Source organism: Acipenser ruthenus, chromosome 17 (assembly GCF_902713425.1).
Source record: "Acipenser ruthenus chromosome 17, fAciRut3.2 maternal haplotype, whole genome shotgun sequence".
In the NCBI taxonomy this organism is placed as follows: domain Eukaryota; kingdom Metazoa; phylum Chordata; class Actinopteri; order Acipenseriformes; family Acipenseridae; genus Acipenser; species Acipenser ruthenus.
The window spans coordinates 5,165,558-5,182,734 of record NC_081205.1 but is presented as its reverse complement, the minus strand read 5'-3'; the positions used below and the strand labels follow the sequence as shown (position 1 = coordinate 5,182,734).

At 38.2% G+C, this 17,177-nt stretch overlaps 2 protein-coding genes across 3 annotated transcripts; one reads left to right on the top strand and one right to left on the bottom strand.

The window, feature by feature from the left end:
* The first annotated feature begins 2,714 nt into the window (after positions 1–2,714).
* Positions 2,715–12,432, top strand: LOC117423694 (monocarboxylate transporter 7-like). 2 transcript variants are annotated; one of them, XM_034039780.3, is made up of 6 exons: positions 2,715–3,185; positions 5,496–5,747; positions 7,954–8,097; positions 8,602–8,730; positions 9,297–10,139; positions 10,606–12,432. In XM_034039780.3, exons 2-6 carry the CDS (start codon positions 5,513–5,515, stop codon positions 10,896–10,898), a joined length of 1,644 nt encoding a protein of 547 aa, XP_033895671.2. In that variant the 5' UTR covers positions 2,715–3,185; positions 5,496–5,512; the 3' UTR covers positions 10,899–12,432. The 2 variants fall into 2 exon arrangements, with proteins under 2 accessions (XP_033895671.2, XP_033895672.2); XM_034039781.3 differs by lacking the exon at positions 2,715–3,185 and adding an exon at positions 3,194–4,927.
* On the bottom strand, positions 11,143–15,378 carry LOC117423696 (archaemetzincin-2-like; the record flags this gene model as incomplete). Its single annotated transcript, XM_058990474.1, has 5 exons — positions 11,143–12,625; positions 13,207–13,381; positions 13,854–13,974; positions 14,297–14,462; positions 15,162–15,378. Coding segments are annotated over 5 exons (744 nt in total), but the record flags the coding sequence as incomplete, so codon positions are not given.
* Positions 15,379–17,177: the final 1,799 nt, after the last annotated feature.

Here is a 17,177-nt window from a genome sequence, read left to right as displayed (position 1 = left end):
TTATATGCTGTGTCCTGCTATTAATGTGAAGAGCTTTACAGAAAAGTTGAGAAGTTGCCTGGTTGCCTATGTAAAGGCATTGCCTTTTATTAATTTAATCAAGTACACATGCAGCCGTTGCCTTGCTCTGTGAACCGCATATATTAATAACCTTTCTGGTTATATCATCTACTGGACTTTAGTTTTATTGAGGTTTATGACCGAGTGTTGAAAGCTCCATAAATCCTTAATTAGATCATTGGGTCTGTGTGATTTCTATTTTTCTGACCTAGAATGGGTGGATTCAAGTTACGTTATAAATACTGGTAAGAGGGTCAGCAAAGAGTCTGCATCGCATTGCTTGTGTGACAGGGGAAGGTATGGAGCAAGACTGATGCGCACATTAGCCATTTTACTTAAATATAAGGGGTAACCGCACTGGAGGTATGGTGTATGGAAAATCAATTGAGGATGTTTAGGAAAAAGGTCTGTTTATACTATCTTACTTACAGTACTGTTATAAATTGAAACACGTTTTTTCTGTTTGGTTCCTTTTTTGGTATTATAATGGCGGTGTTGTTTCTGCACTCCTCCTTCCTTCAGTTGTATCAGATGAGTGGACAACCATCTTGTTTACTGAGCTGACCCAGAGGTTTATCAATGTATCCCTAATTTACCAGCTTGAAAGACCAACATCTGAAATGTTTTTGCTATGTTGAACTCTTGCCCCTGAAATTCTCAAGTTATGTAAGTGAATCGTTTTCAAAACATTCACAGATTCTACCAAGCAAGTTAGATACAGAAGGTGAGTTCACTAAAGAGCAGTCACATCCTCACCAAGTAAATCCAAAACAAAACTTTAAATAATTAAACAGCAATAGTGAATAGATGATTTAATTTACTAAACTGACCAAATAAAACAGATTAGAAAGTAAACCAATGGATAAACTAAATGTAATATTGTACAGTTAGGTGGATGAAGCTGTTGGTTGCAAGCAACTTTACGGCTTCCAAGGAATTATTGTGAAATCTAAGCATTTTGATTGGTTAACATCCATTGGTTGCCATTCAGTCAGTTGTAGACATCAGCACCCATAAGGGTTACTATCTGTGTTACATAGTAACCATGACTTTATCTACACTCTGATGAGGTATAAGCTAGTTTTACATTTTACCTTAAGGAGAGGTCAAAAGTCAAGTTAATATCAAGATACATTAATTCCCATAGGCCTCCACTACTCTGTGAAGTTTCAAGAGTTTTTGTTCAACAGTGTTCATTTTATGCGCTATATATTCAACTAGAGCAATGCTGATATTTGATTGGCCCACAGCAGCCATGTTTCTTTTTTACTGTAGCAACTTCATTTGGGCAAACTTTAAAGAAAGCCATACTTGGATCATGTATGACAAGTTTTGCTTCGATCAGATTAGCGGTTTTGGAGAAGAAGACATTTGTGTGTTAATTAGGTTATCCAACATGGCCGCCATGCTACTGAACCAATCAGCACTGTGCATCTTGGACAATCCCTAACCATGTATACCAAGTTTCAGAACTCTGCCATAAGTGGTTTCCGACAAGATGTTTGTAAATTGTTCAAAATGTGTCGTAAAATCCAATATGGCTGCCAAACCATGTAACCAATCGCGTTCATTCAGCTGTGGACATTAGTTCCCATTGGCGTCTACAACTCTGTGAAATTTCACGAGTTTTCGTGCAACGGTTTTCATTTTATGTAACTTTTAAGGTTTTGTTGGCGGAAAGAAAAATAATAATCTTAACAACAACAGGCTTAGCAGCCATGGGCTTAGAAGCCTAATAATATTAATAACAACAGTGCTGCCTTCTGTGGAGATGGATATAATACAATGCCAACAAGGCAGGTCATTTTCAGAACACCACATCATACAATACATCTTGGTTATTAAGCACATTATGCAATGCTAAATGCATAAACATTAGCTATATGTTTAATTAATTTTTTACACTTTGCTAACCTAGAAGATTGGTAACTATTTTAATTAAAATTAGCCACTAAAGCCTCAGTCAATGCCGGAGAATACATTGTTATTTCTAAAACTGTCAGAACATTTCTGCCTGCACATTCCTGGCGAACTTCGACTGCTTTGTTCTGTGTGCGCAGTGTTTATGCGAAACATGAACTCATATGACCTAGTGATGCAACATTTGTTTTGTCCAGAACAGAAACATTTGCTTTTTCTTGCACGACAGCAGCGCTTCAATAAGCAATTCGTTTCATACCATAGGTTACATATACCAAAATTTTAAAAAATGCGACACAGTACATACTTTCTATAATTTTGCTTTTCTGCTGAGTCAATAAAACTAGTAAAAACCTGTTCTACCCGGTATAGCACAGCTCGCAGCGTCGTGTGTTCACAAGGCAAAGGTAATGGTTTGCGCGATCACTGTACGCGTGCACGGCAGTGCCACGAAAGAGAACTGACATACACAAAGCTTAGACTTCGGTGTGGTTTACATGGTTAAAGTTTAAAAAATTAATGATATACATTATTATAAATATTAATTTTAACACAGCTGTTGTACAGTCGTTTGGAATCGTTATTATTGTTTGTACTTACTGAAAATTTTCAAATTATATTACATTTATAATGCAGTTTAATATTTTGTAGTATTATTACATTTTTGTGTATACTTTTCTTTCTTTTTTCTTTTTTTTTTTGGTGTTGTTGCTATTTTTAAATACTGCAGTGCTTCTGTATTTTCGCGAGCACGCTGTGCAGCTTCCATCCTGCCTATCGAAGTGCTGCTGTTCTGTGAATGGTATTGCGCGCGTCATGCAGCAGACATATGGGCGCGCTCCCGCGTGTGTCTGACCGGCTTCAGCCAGAATATAGGAATATAAAACAAACCGCATTGACGAAAAAAAAGAAAGCGTGGAAGGACAGGGCAGGTTAGCAGTACAGTCACAGTGTATATACAGGGCAGGAACCTGTTGTTTTTATTTTGTTTCATGAATTTGTTTATTTTTGTAAAATGTGTTGTTTTCTTGTTTTTTTTAAATATTGCTAGAGCCTTTTTAACCGAGTTAGAATTTAAACAGAAAGAGAGAGAGAGAAAAAAGCTTCCGGTAGCATGTTGAGGTTTTAGGGTTCCAAAATACAAGTTTTTGCGTTGTATCCTATTTTACTGCTCTGCTCGTAACACCGTTTCACTTTCTGAAGAGGTAAGTGAAATGTCTATAGTGCAGCGACGTTGAAAGGTTAGCTACTGACTGTAAAAATATGTTATTATTTTATTGTATTAATAGAAGAAAAGGCAAACATGGGAGCTCTATTTCTTTCTCGGTTCTGGTTAATAATAATAATAATAATAATAATAATAATAATAATAATAATAATAATAATATTTAAAATGTTACACCACACCATGCCATTGTAGTGTATTGCATTGCAGATATACTGTAATTGCCGTTAAGCATGTGGGCACCTTGATAGCTTATTGAACAAATCCAACCCTGCTGAAGTGAATGAACTGCACATGACCAGAGAGTAGCGGTGAGCTTTGACAGCACAGAGTACACAAAGCTGGTTTCTGCAGTAAATTAGTCTAGGAATATAAACTGCGTTATATTCAGTTAAATACCTCATTAACAGGGTTCTTTGTAGTCGTCCCAGAGATTGTCTGTCTCTTTTGTCAGGTGGCATTGTTGTTGTTTTAAAACCCTGACTCCAAGTTTATTACTTTCATTAAAAAAAAAAAAAACTGTAAAAGGTACGGGAGAGAGCCGGATTTTTTTTCTTCATTTTTTCAGTGTTGCAACAGGGTTTATTATGAATAGTCAATGCTTTAAAAGGTTAGGTGGAGGGATAGGCTCTATTGCTGTGCAAGACCTGTGCTAACAGGCTCTCATCAGTGCAGGTTATGGTAGGATTTAAAGCTCCAGTATACACGTGGAGAATCGAAACAGGCTGTTTGTGTTTTGGAATACATTCTATACGTATTATGTAAATAACGACTTTAATGAATTAGTGTTTAGTATTACATCACTTCGCCCTCTGTGAGAATCAACTTTGAAATAAGTGTCCCGAAGCGATTTAACCCCCAAAATACCACAGCTACTTATTCGATTTGCGTTGGATAATATGCCAACTTGCAATCTGCGCCATTTTTGCCAGCTGTTTTCGTATGAAAATCCGTTTAGGGTCGGGATAAATACACATGGGGGATGTAGAGGGGTTCCCCCTCTGTGAGAATCAACTTTACAATAAGTGGCCCAGAGCGATTTAACCCCCGAAATACCTGTTACTTATTCAATATGTGTTACATTTGCGGTATACGTATAAGAAGCTGGAATCCGAAGAAGCAGCAGCTGGCGAATAGAAGGCGACTTGAGAATCGTAATGTAAAATGACGGATCGCTTTTGTCAGAAGGCATAGTTTCGCAGTGCATTGATCGGCTGCGTGACAATGATTTTGCTATACAACTCGATGAATCCACAGACATTTCTAAAATGTCTGTACTCACCGATGTTCGGTATGTGTGGAATAAGGGAATACAGCAAGACTTTGTTTTGCAAGGAGCTCAAGACAACAACAAAGTCTGACGATATTTTCAAACTGTTAGATGATTTCAGCAGAAATCAGCTGGACTTGTTGCACTGGGGTCTGCACTGATGGAACCGCAGCAATTACCCGAAATTATGCGGTTGCACCTCGCGCAATGTGGACGCATTGGTTTCAGAACACAGATGAATGCTTTTTCTGCAGCACTGAAAGTGTTGGTCACGTTCAGTACAACCTACTTTTGAGAAACCGGATTTTCAGCCACGACATCGATGAAAACAAAGTACCGAGCCAGGATGAACATTGACCATGACATGACATGACATGCGTGTGTGCTTAGCGAAGGTGCCTCCACCTATTGACAGAATTGTTGCTCTGCACCAGCACCAAGTTTCACATTGAGTAAGTAAAACAAAAATAATTATATATATATATATATATATATATATATATATATATATATATAGAAGCAAAAAGGTTGAGAATCATAGGAATGGGGAAAAAAGAATCCCTTTGCATTGCAGTTTATATAATCCTAGTTTTAATGGTAGTTTAAATGAATGCTGCAGTGTACATTTAATGAAAAAAAAGGATGGCGTGTGACAGAAGTAATCTAAAAGGGCATGGCCAAGCTAGGGTCTCATATGTGAAAACATGTAAGGTGTGAAAGTCGCTTTGTTTTTACAAGCATTTAGTGTGCCAGTGTGGTTCCCAAGATCAGTACAGTCCTGAGGGAGGGTTAAAATTACATTCACGAAAAAGTACAACAATTTGTATCAGTCACTTATCACTTTAAAAATCAGCTATTGAAGCAGTCTCGTGGCTCCTATTTTACGCAATGGGAATTACACAGCTAAGCGTTTAATGTGGCTTAGAGAAAAAACAAAATATGAATCTACTGGTATTAAGAGCGGAGTTATTATTTTCCCAAGCCCTGCTTTAATACCTTTTTACTGTTTGTATTTTGCAGGAACCAGAACAGAAAAGATGGGGTCTGTAGCCAGGCTAAAGGGGTGCCTCGGAGCCAATGTCTACACGGAAGTGCCAGACGGGGGCTGGGGCTGGGTTGTAGCACTGGCCTTCTTCTTTGTGGAAGTATTCACATATGGAATAATCAAGAGCTTTGGCATATTCTTCCAGGACCTGATGATCCATTTCAATGAGTCCAACAGCAGGGTGTCCTGGATAATCTCCATCTGCGTCTTTGTCATGACCTTTACAGGTATGAATCCGCAGTGTTCCTGTAGTAGATTTCTGTGAAATTTCTGTCTGTGCACCACTAAAAGCCCATCTGTTCAGCGACTATCAGGAATGAGATTATACCTTAGCTTGTTTATTGAATCAGCAGTATACGGTGTAACTCTCACATTATCTTTTTAAGTGTATCTAATTTAAGCTTTACCGCTGAATAAGCTTAAAGAGCAAGTAGCAGGGTTCTGAAAAATATAGCATTACACGTCCCCACGTGTTGCTACAACTGTTTAAATAATGGACCTCTGTAATTTTTCTTTTCATCGTTAACATCCTGACTTTAAAATCTGTTTTTAAAATCCTGTTCCTAGGAGCCAAGCTAAACAATCTGGAATTTCAGTGATTAAACTATGCAAATTATAAAAACAAACAAAAAAAAAATCTCATTGTTTTAGTTTTGTGGTTCAATATTCTCCGGCAATAAGACAGATATTTTAAGGCACTAAGATACCAACAATTGTAACACGTGAAAAGAAAGTCACCTAGTGGCACCATATAGGTATACCTGTAATAACAGGTCTTAGACACACTGTATTCACTTTATAGCTCTACCTCTCATTGGTTTGGCTGTTGGCCGTATCTACAGAACAGTTAACGAAGAGCTGAAGCAGCAACATCACATTATTTGCATATTAAACATAAGGACCCTAGTTAAATATGCAATGCTTGTAACAGCAAAATTCTACAGTAAACATATTCTGTTTTAAACTGTTGCCAATGTTGTTGCCTTTTGTTTAGCTAATGTTAACAGATCCTTGCTTGTTCCCCAGTAATGACTGCACACAGCAGCTTCTCCGCTGTTAATAGGCAGTCGTATAACCACTTCCGGGAGAACTTTAGTTGTCTAAACTGAAATAAAATAAAGGCATAAGCATGGGGTAACATTGAAAGGTCATTTAACTTTATGGTGAACATAATGACATACTAAATGCTAAGCAGAACGCCGTAGTGACTAATAAGAAGATACTCGGAAAGGTAGTTTTTTTTTAACTCTGGACTGCAGTTCAATGTAAAACATCTGTTGACGTTCTGTGAATGGATGGAGTAAGGTCAACATTTGCACTGACCATTAAAAGTACAACCAGGTATGTTCCTTGTTTTGAATTATTTACAGGGTATTGAATAAACAAAGTAACTTGACTTAGATTCATCTGGGGTCAGTGCTTAAATGGCGAGTGGTAATTGTTTGTAATGTTAAACTATTGTAACATTGGAATGTATTTTCTGTTGTTTTGGCCAGGTTACAATATTTGCACTATTCAGATTATTTTGTGCATGTTATTATTTATTCGAATTAAAGAGATGTAGAATATTTAGGTTGCTATATGATAAGTGTTATTTTATTCTGAATACAGCAAAAATGATTATTTGCTACTCTGTTTTGTACTGCGCAGCATTATGCTACTGGCTTAAAAAAAAAAAAAAGTAAAAACATAAAAAACATGTTTAAATTAACAATTTTTTTTTTTATTATTATTAAATATCCTTCTGCCACTGACCTAAAAAACATGTAACATTAAAAAATGATGTTACATGTTCCCATGTGTTGCTACAACTGCTTATGTGAGGTGTGTGTATTGTTTTAATTATTTATGTGGGTGAGGCATTTCCTCTTCCTGGCCCATGATTGCAGATTCAGTTCAAATTACTTTTTATAGCAGATTAATGATAAATTAATGATATTGTTTCTGATTAAACTGCCTTGTCCTGTACACACCTATCTGTTGCTGGGAAGCAAAATTTTCAGTCTTTTTCACAGTTTTGTAAATGAGCCCCTGAGGTTAGGCTAAACATGGCGTGTGTGTGTGTGTGTGTGTGTGTGTGTGTGTGTGTGTGTGTGTGTGTAGCTTGAACAGACGTACAGCTTTTATTTATAAACTCAAATAACTCAAAAGCATGTATAGAATCTCGATAGATTGTACACCACTGTTTTTAATACTAGAATTGGAAATTAATGTCAAATATGAAATAAACACTTTTTAATTGAAAATGTATTTTCGATGGTTCAAACTTTCAATAAGAAAACATATACCCAGATGAGCACGTTACTGTTTACTGGGGATTTCTTGGAACCTGAAGTACTCCCACAACATTTCTCAGAAACAAGGAAGCGAGTTATAACTACTTTACCAGGTTCTCCAATGATATAACTGACTCCTCCTGTTCTCTATTTGCAGCTCCCCTGTCTTCAGTTTCAAGCACCCGTTTTGGTCATCGCCCTGTCGTCATGGTGGGAGGAGCCCTGATCAGTCTTGGAATGATTTCATCTGCATTCGTAAACTCAGTTGAGCAAATGTACATCACTGTGGGAGTCGTTTCAGGTACTAATTCCATGCTAAAGAAGTGTTCATTGATTAACACCAACATTCACAATTGTGTTAGAAGAATATTGACAAGGTTTTGTAAAACAAAGTGTATATGTTATTTGTAAAAACGTCGTATCGGCAACAGATTTTCATGGCCTTTTTAGTACAATCCCCCCCGTGCTTGGTGCCATGTCCTGTTGATCAGTGAAGTTCTTGGGACAATTAGCAGCTAAATTACCAACGGTTAATGCACTGGATGCTAGATTGAATGACTGGCAAGTGTTTTTCTTTTCAGCCGACTAACACCAGAACCTCTCTTTTCTTTCTGTTTTCTTTCTTAATAGAGTTCTCTTGCAGGGTTCCATCATTTGTCATTGAGGACAGGACATCTTAACGTGGAGCAGTAGTGCAACATGAAAATGAGACCTGCGTTTGTAAAGAAATGTTAAAGATAGAAAGTAAAGGCACTGCCTCCCGGGCGCAGTGGCTGTCACGTTCCTCTCTCCTGTTTGTTTACAGGCCTGGGATACTGCTTTGCCTTCCTGCCTACTGTCACCATCCTCTCCCAATACTTCCAAAAGCGCCGATCCCTCGTCACCGCTATCGCCTCAACTGGAGAATGCTTCTCGGTTTTTGTTTTTGCACCAGGTAAGACTAACTGGCAACCGTGATTTACAAGTTGTGAATGATAGAGCTATTGCACGTTACGCAACACTGAATGATCTATCAAAGCGAAACCTTGTTGTCGCAGACGTGTTCGCTCGAGCCTACAACAGAGAACGAGGTAATATGAAAAGATTCATAAGCACATACTGAATAAATTATATTAAAGACATTTTATATTAATTGATTTGTAACTAAAAACACTTAGTCAGACGCCGAGTTCTTCGCCCAGCATGCAGTTAATATGTTATAAACTTAACTCTTCCAAAGAGTTTACCGTTTAAAGTTGATGGTTATTTCTGGTTAATTGTTGTAAAGATCTCGGTGAACTAAAAACTGCCAATTAGTACTAGCCACATCTAAGTACATCACTTCACTGTAACTAAATGCACACAAAAAATGTGTTTAAGCAAGGCTTTTAAAACAGCAGTTTGTCTGTGAAAGAAAGGCAACTGTATAATAACAGGGAAATTGACCTCTGTTGAATACATTACATCCAGTAGTAGGGAAATATGCAAGTATAAGTATTACAATCAACTATTTTCTTTAAGCCTTTACTGCTCTGAAGGATTACAGTGGCTGGAGATGCTGTCTAATAGTGATGGGAGTGCTTCAGTCCACAGTCATTCTCTGTGGAGCTCTACTGCGGCCAATTGTCATCCAGACCAAGCAAGAGGTGTTGCATAAAACTCTGGTTAAACAGATAGAGACCAAATACATGCTTGACAATGAGCAGACGCGCACATCGATCGACTCAGTAGACTCAGGTGTTCAGTCTTTATCTACCTCATGCACCAACATTGCTGGATGCAGCAAAGAGGAGGAGGTGGAAATGGAAAAGAAGGAAGAGGAGACGGGAATGCTTTCTGGAGCCTCGGTGGAGAAGGAAGAGCCCTCAACCCCACCTCTGAGAAACAAGCTGCTGGGTTTCTCTGTGCTCAAGGACTGCAGTTTTATTTGTTACGCACTGTTCGGGCTGTTTGCTGCTCTGGGATTCTTTGCGCCCCAGCTGTACGTTATTCCTCTCAGCATCAGTCTGGGCATTGGAAAGGATCGGGCAGCCTACGTGTTGTCTGCCATGGCTGTGGCGGAGATCTTTGGCAGGATCTCGATGGGCTGGGTGCTCAACAAGAATCCCATTCGGAAGATCTATATTGAGCTGATCTGTGTCCTGCTGCTCTGCCTGGTGCTGGTAGTCTTCCCCTTTGTCTACGAGTTCTGGGGGCTCATGGTCTGCTGCATGCTGTACGGCTTCATGCTGGGCACAGTGGCCGCTTCACACATCCCCATGCTGGCAGAGGATGATGTGGTGGGAATTGAGAAGATGCCGTCTGCAGTGGGAGTGTACATCTTCATCCAGAGCTTTGCAGGGCTGGCTGGTCCACCCCTGGGAGGTAAGAAAAGATGCAGTGCTATTTCCTTTTCTTCTAAAGGCAGTGGGAAAGGCTTGGTTTTACTACTGAATATATTAATTAACAACCTTGTTTGGCCTTTTACCAGCATTAAATGTAATTTTAGAAGAGCCAACACTAATTTTTATTGATAAAAACTATACTATTACTGTCTCTCCAGTCTGGATTTTTTCAGGCTTTAATTGAGTTATGTTTTCTCTATCTATTTTTACATGCATTTCTAAAACACACATTTCTAAAATAATCAGAATCACCCTTCCCTTGTTTTAATAGTTATGGCTGTTTATTTTCACAGCTATAAAAACAAATTGCGTGTTTCATGTAAATTCTGTCGTCACATAATTGATTCTATTACTGTTACTATTCATTGCCTTGTCTAAAATATGAAAGAGAAACTTTCTGAGGATTAAAGTCCCAGCTAATTTAGTTATTTTTTATTTTTTTTCAGGTTTCTTGGTAGACCTCACACAAGATTATGGTGCTGCTTTCTATTCCTGTGCTGCTGGGATGGGAATGGGAGCCCTTTTCTTGGCTCTGGTACGACCTGCAAAGACTGGCCTTTGTAACAGGAGGAAGAAACAGCAGCAAAGCTCCAAGGCTCCAAGCTGTGAAAATATAACTCAGGATAACAAAATTGTCGTGGAGGTTCCGGATGATTTCCTTGATGTTGACATGGTTGCGGAAGAGAGCCTTTCCAAAAGCAAGTCAGGAGACAGCGCAGCCAGAGCGAGATCAATTTAAAGAGAGAAAAAAAGGGACACACAAACAGACCTCTCACTGCGAAGCTAGTGCCCAATATCACAAGCACTTGCTTTTATGTTCTGCATGCTTCTAATGTACTGGAAGTAAATAATTGCATTAACCCTGCTTATTTAAGAAAATGAAAAGACATTTTTACACGAGTGGCACAATCTAGTAATTCTGAATGCTGACGTTCAATTTGTATAACAAGTGCAGAATAGATTTATTTTTATTTTTTATATATATAAAAAAAAGCAAGCATTTAAGGCTTTTTTTGCACCATTCCTTTATTTCACACAGGCCATGACATATCTGGTGTTAGGGAACAGAAGTCAAATATGTTTTCCATGAGGGCTTCAATTTTAACAGTTTACATACTGGATGTGTATATGTAACTCATCGGAACACCAAATCAGAAGAAATCCTAACGCTATGTTGCGGGAAAATTCACAGTTCCATTCGGCATTGAAACTGTCAGTGATACAACTGGTTTCTGTTACATGTTGCATTCAAATAATAGTTGAAGTTTTCCAGCAGGGCTGGATTAAATCCTCTTGCTTGTGCTTATGTAGTGGCCCATATTCAGTAAAGGTACAATGACTATCTATGAGCAAGGTCAGTAGGTTTAACGTTTAGTAGGGCAACGAAAAATAAACGGAATCTTTATGAAGAGTAATACAGCTCTTGAGGGAATGTAGGGGTTTTCTAAAAGTTTTTATTTTGTATTTTTATTATCTATCAAGTTGAGTTGGGGTGCAGGAAAAGGATGATCTTATGAGCATTTATTCAATCAAAGGAAAAAAGAGGGCATGGACCAAAGCAAGAAATGAGAACATTAGCAGATGTAGTCTGTTGTTGGGTTGTGGAAAGATTAGTTTACATTGCCTTTGCATTGATTGAACAGCAGTACAGCCTGTCTGTATCAATGTGTTGCAGTCTCACTGGAATATTTATTTTAAACCTTGCTGAATTGTAGCTCGTTCTTTTACAATTTAAATTATTCTATCTTCTTTGTGTAATGATCTTTTCTGTGTTTTTTTTTTTTTTTTTTTGTATATATAGTTAGCAAACAACCCATACACATGCTTAGCGATGTTTCCAGAACGGTTCTAAATAGTAATTCTGTATCTTTATTCTAGTCTTGTCGATTGTTAAACAAGTACCACTTTGACAAGAACGCAATACTGTAGACCCTAGTACTGTACACCAAAATGCCCTTCTACCTTTTTTAAAACAGCTGTTGGCAATCCACTGAAAGATTATTTGAAACTTTAGTACCGTTTCAGTGTTTTTTGTTTACCGGTATATAGAAAAATTGACTTGTTGCTCGAATTTTGTCTCAGGATGAATTAATTCATGTAAGTGGTGTGTGATGGTGTAATTAATTAGTCTGAATTTTGCAGATGTAGATACATGTCATTATTTTCTTTTCTTTTTTTCACGTAAAAGGAATGAAAAACAGAAAATCTATTCCCAGATTTGGAATAATGCTGTAATGTTATCTACTGAGAAAGAATAAACAAAATCCAAACTGTTTTAATCGTATGATTTACATTACAACAACCAACACATGTTAAATCAGAACCTCTTCAAGCACACTTAAGCATTTCAGTAGCCAGTCTGGATTCTTCAAACGCTCTGGTGGGCTTGTGGGGCTGCGTCTCAGTTTCTATCGTGTCTTTGCTGGTGACAGAAGACAAACCACTTTCTATCCATTGAAGCAGGGCCTGCAAGAGAAACTAGTTTTTAAAAAGTCCCCATGTGAGCCAAGTACAGCTGGTTCACCAAAGTAATGATGCAATGACTGTAACAGAAAATCATATACCAAGTGAATCTAAACTGCAATAACTATGATATTTCATACCCATACCAAGTTACTCTGGAGTAGTTAAACAGCTAAGGGGTTAATGACAGCTGTACAGCTTGGATGGGATTCGAACACAGGATATATTGGTGTTCCTGTAGCCTCAGACCACACTGCCTTCTTACGTAATGCATTTCAAAACAAATAAACAATGGGGTGCTTGTCACAGTTCTGAAAAGTTTTGACCACATGGTGGGACTGTGATTGCAAACCCAGGATTACTGGGAATAAATTAAAATCTATAAAACTTTCACTGCTGTCTAGCAGTATTACTGAGACATGGACTGTAAAATAGCACGGAGCCAGACAAGCAGGGAGAATGTTGCCTGCCCAAAGTTTCATGTTTAAAAAAAAAAAAAGAAAAAGAAAAACAAAAGCATTTCTGCATGTCTACACACATATTACAGAAAGCAACCTGTATTTCACACACAGTTTCATATATACCTGGTATCGCTACGATTCTAAAGCTGATGGCAGACTGCAGCTTGCGCAGACAGATAGGGCAGAGGTCGAGGGGCCTGCGGTCCGATTCGTCGAGGTGGTTCAACCCCTGCATCACGCAACTCAGCCACTTACTGTGCTTAAGCCCAAAAATGTGACCAATCTCATGAGTCAGCGTCTAGGAGGGAGAGAAATTCAGTCACCGCAAGTGAGACAGACTATTCCTGTCCTCAAATTGTGTTGCTGCAAATTAAAACCATTTCAGAGGATTTGTATCATCTTCTGTTCTACAACACACCTGTACTTGACCATTCCTGAAACATTTCAATAACTTTTCATAAGTAGAATAATTTCTGACCCAAGAATTCCAATGAATCTCAGCTTAAAACTTCAGATGCAAATCTCAATTGGCCCTTACACCAACAGCAACAATAATAATAATACAATAATAATAATACAAATAATTGATTTGAACTTTTGTAAACTTCAAGTGAAGCAATCAGACTGCCTGGCATTTCTTAAAAAACAAGAATAGTTAATTAAAACAGAAGACATTTACTCTTGTTAAGTCTGTGGCTTAAGTGAAACTTATCACATAGTGCAGTGGTTTATGGAGCACAGCCAAGCGACCAAGTAAGTAATGTCTTCACTAGTGCTGCAGGAGAGACAATTCCTGTTTCTAACCCTGAACCGCGTGGTTTACCCTCTGCATCACCGATGGATGTCCAGGCAAGTTCAGGGTTTTCCCTTCTGATTCTGCCAAAGCTGAATCTACAGACAAGGGACAATATACAGTAAAACTATATGGGACCCGTGTGAATGCTCCTGCTACAGTGAGCAGAGGAAGCCCATAGGAGCACTGCACTTGGACACAGATCACAGTAGAACACAGAACACAGCTGCCAGATATTTAATTAAACATGTTTGAGGGGAACTTCAGTAATATGTTTTACGGCTGGTTTTCCAGGGCATGATCAGCATTAATTTTGGACTATCTAATGTTAGATAAGGTAGCTCAAGATTAGTGCCAATTGGGGACTATGTAACCAGACAGGCGTTTCTAAATCTTTAAACCCCAGCAAAGGGCTCTCACCCTTGCAGGAGCAATACAGCAGTGTGCTGGTTATGGGGTGGGGTGTAGCAGCCACTGAACAGGGAGTAGTCCTCGGGAGTCAGCTTCTTGGTCTTCTGCAGCCAGCCTTTGTAGTTTCTGCTGTAAACATTGTTATCATATCTGGCAAAACTGAAGATACCCATCCCTATAAAGAAAGAGACAGAAGACAGTTAATTTAACTCAACCATTCTGGAGAACAGCCTTCACTGCAGTGTTCAACTGTAACTACCCTCTTACAAATTATTTAGAGAAGGCAATACTTAGTGATTAGTGATCAATAATTATTGTCAGTGTTACGGCAGGTGTTTGTTTTATCACTGCTTGCGCTGCTTATGTTCTCTTGTCCAATTTCACAATGGACTACTGGTGGGATTGCATTAACCCCCTACTGGCACACAAAACGAAAATAATCTGTGAAATCTTGCAAATAGCACCTCTTCTGTATTTCAAGAGAAACAATTGTTAAACAACAGTCCCACCTGCTGTAGATGGAAGGTAGTGCAGAACTGCTCAGTTTTAGCTGATGAGAGGGTGCCTCAGAACAGAAACTTAACATATTCTTTTTTGAGGCCCACCTTAACCCTAACATGCCTGCAATCCCTTATTCTAATAATTTGAATTAACTGTGCCCTCTGGTGTTGGAAATGAAGTACTCCACTGACAACAGGATGAAAGGAAGAATTTCTTCATGGACTCAGCCTTTTAATATAAATAATGGAAGCTTGTGTCTACTCATTAATATGGAGGTTAAAACAATGTGACAGTCCTTATTGCCCTGTAGCAAAGCAATTACTTGTCTGTTTATCAGACAACCGGCAACTAAAAGAAAACCTTGTCTTGCTACCTTCAAGAGAGGCTTGTCCAAAGATAAAGTTCCAGGAGTCTTTGGGGTACAGCTCAATCATGGTGATCCTCACAATGCAGAAGGCAACTCTGGGCTTTCTCTTCTTCAGGTAACAAAGGACATCACCTGCAGAGGAGCTCAGAGCAGGAATATATAAATGTACAGTGCGGTGTAGTGAGAGCAGGAATGGAAATAAGACTCCCACTGCATAGCTCGTTCATCCATTCCAGGTTTTAATACAAGCTTGATTCGCTAGTGTATAGTTAACGAGTTTATTAAACTCATATTAAAACTATTATACCATACTTACCTGTGTACTGTCTTTGCTACTGGTAATGCTTTGCTCACTTAACTCTGCAATACAGTTACTAATCTGAAAAAGGCAAAAAGGTAAACAAAACGAAACATGTTAAACTCCTTTTTGCATACCAGCACATAACTCTGCTAAAGGCACTTGTGAACTAGGTTGTTATTTATTTAATAACAGTCGACTATGCACTTTTTGAAATATGCCATATTAGCATGCACAAAAAAACCACTGTTTAATAAAAAGTAAACATTTACTTGCGGTGAGCTGCCAGTTCTTGGAAAAACGACAAAAGTACGACCCCATTTAGCAAGAAGAAATTTCTATTGGTTTAAATTAAGACAGCCAGCTTCTGGGTCAGACTGTCAAGTCAGGGAACGTCTGAAAAGCATTATTCTACGGGAAATGCGCCGATGATGTAACCTTGTCACCAATAATAATAATAATAATAATAATAATAATAATAATAATAATAATAATGTTGCGAACATTGTAAAGTTATTTCCAAAAATATTGAACTTTTTTTTCCCCCCACACTGAACTCGTTGCTACGTTTCTTGTAAATAAATGAAGTTCTGAGATGAATCCTTACAAATAGGAAGTCACTCTCTACCGTTAAGTAACAGGTTTCCGCCCACGAGAATACTTATAAGCACCAGCTATTTTTGTACCGCTGCCAGTCTCTTACAAAACTTAGTAGATCTGTTTGCATATGATTTATTGGAAACCAGATTACCGGTATTTTGTTCATGCCGACCTAACTTTGTTCTAGAGTTTGGTTGACAATATGATTTTTTATTCACTCCATTATAACGAGTGTAGTGTAATGCAATGACTGTGTCCTGGTAAAGCAGGGCTGTGTATTTCGCATTTACTATCATCTGTGTGTAGAGCAGGTTCACCTGCACATTTATGAATTCCTCTTCAGGTAACTGTACCGACGCGTCAGGTTACACCGCGGTGACAGATAAGCTATCTGTTGGCAGTTGTAAGGTGTGTCAGTGGGAAGAAAGAACCTTTTTTTTTTTTTTTTTACCCAAACTAACATTGGCTAGTCCAAGATTAGGGTCAATTGAAGACACTGAAATGAGCAATAAAAAAAGAAAATGCATTGAACAGGTTATTGGACAGTGTTTTTGATACAGTGCCCTGGTAGCCATGATTCCAAGTGTATTGTCATCCCAACAGGTACAGACGTGCTCAAATTTGTTGGTACCCTTACAGCTCATTGAAATAATGCTTCATTCCTCCTGAAAAGTGATGAAATTAAAAGCTATTTTATCATGTATACTTGCATGCCTTTGGTATGTCATAGAATAAAGCAAAGAAGCTGTGAAAAGAGATGAGTTATTGCTTATTCTACAAAGATATTCTAAAATGGCCTGGACACATTTGTTGGTACCCCTTAGAAAAGATAATAAACAATTGGATTATAGTGATATTTCAAACTAATTAGTTTCTTTAATTAGTATCACACATGTCTCCAATCTTGTAATCAGTCATTCAGCCTATTTAAATGGAGAAAAGTAGTCACTGTGCTGTTTGGTACCATTGTGTGCACCACACTGAACATGGACCAGAGAAAGCAAAGGAGAGAGTTGTCTGAGGAGATCAGAAAGAAAATAATAGACAAGCATGGTAAAGGTAAAGGCTACAAGACCATCTCCAAGCAGCTTGATGTTCCTGTGACAACAGTTGCAAATATTATT

Coding starts and splice junctions, on each gene's coding strand:
- LOC117423694 (XM_034039780.3), top strand. CDS start 5,513: ATGGGGTCTGTAGCCAGGCTAAAGGGGTGCCTCGGAGCCAATGTCTAC. Junction 5,748..7,953: donor CTTTGTCATGACCTTTACAG/GTATGAATCCGC, acceptor CTCTATTTGCAG/CTCCCCTGTCTTCAGTTTCA. Junction 8,098..8,601: donor CACTGTGGGAGTCGTTTCAG/GTACTAATTCCA, acceptor GTTTGTTTACAG/GCCTGGGATACTGCTTTGCC.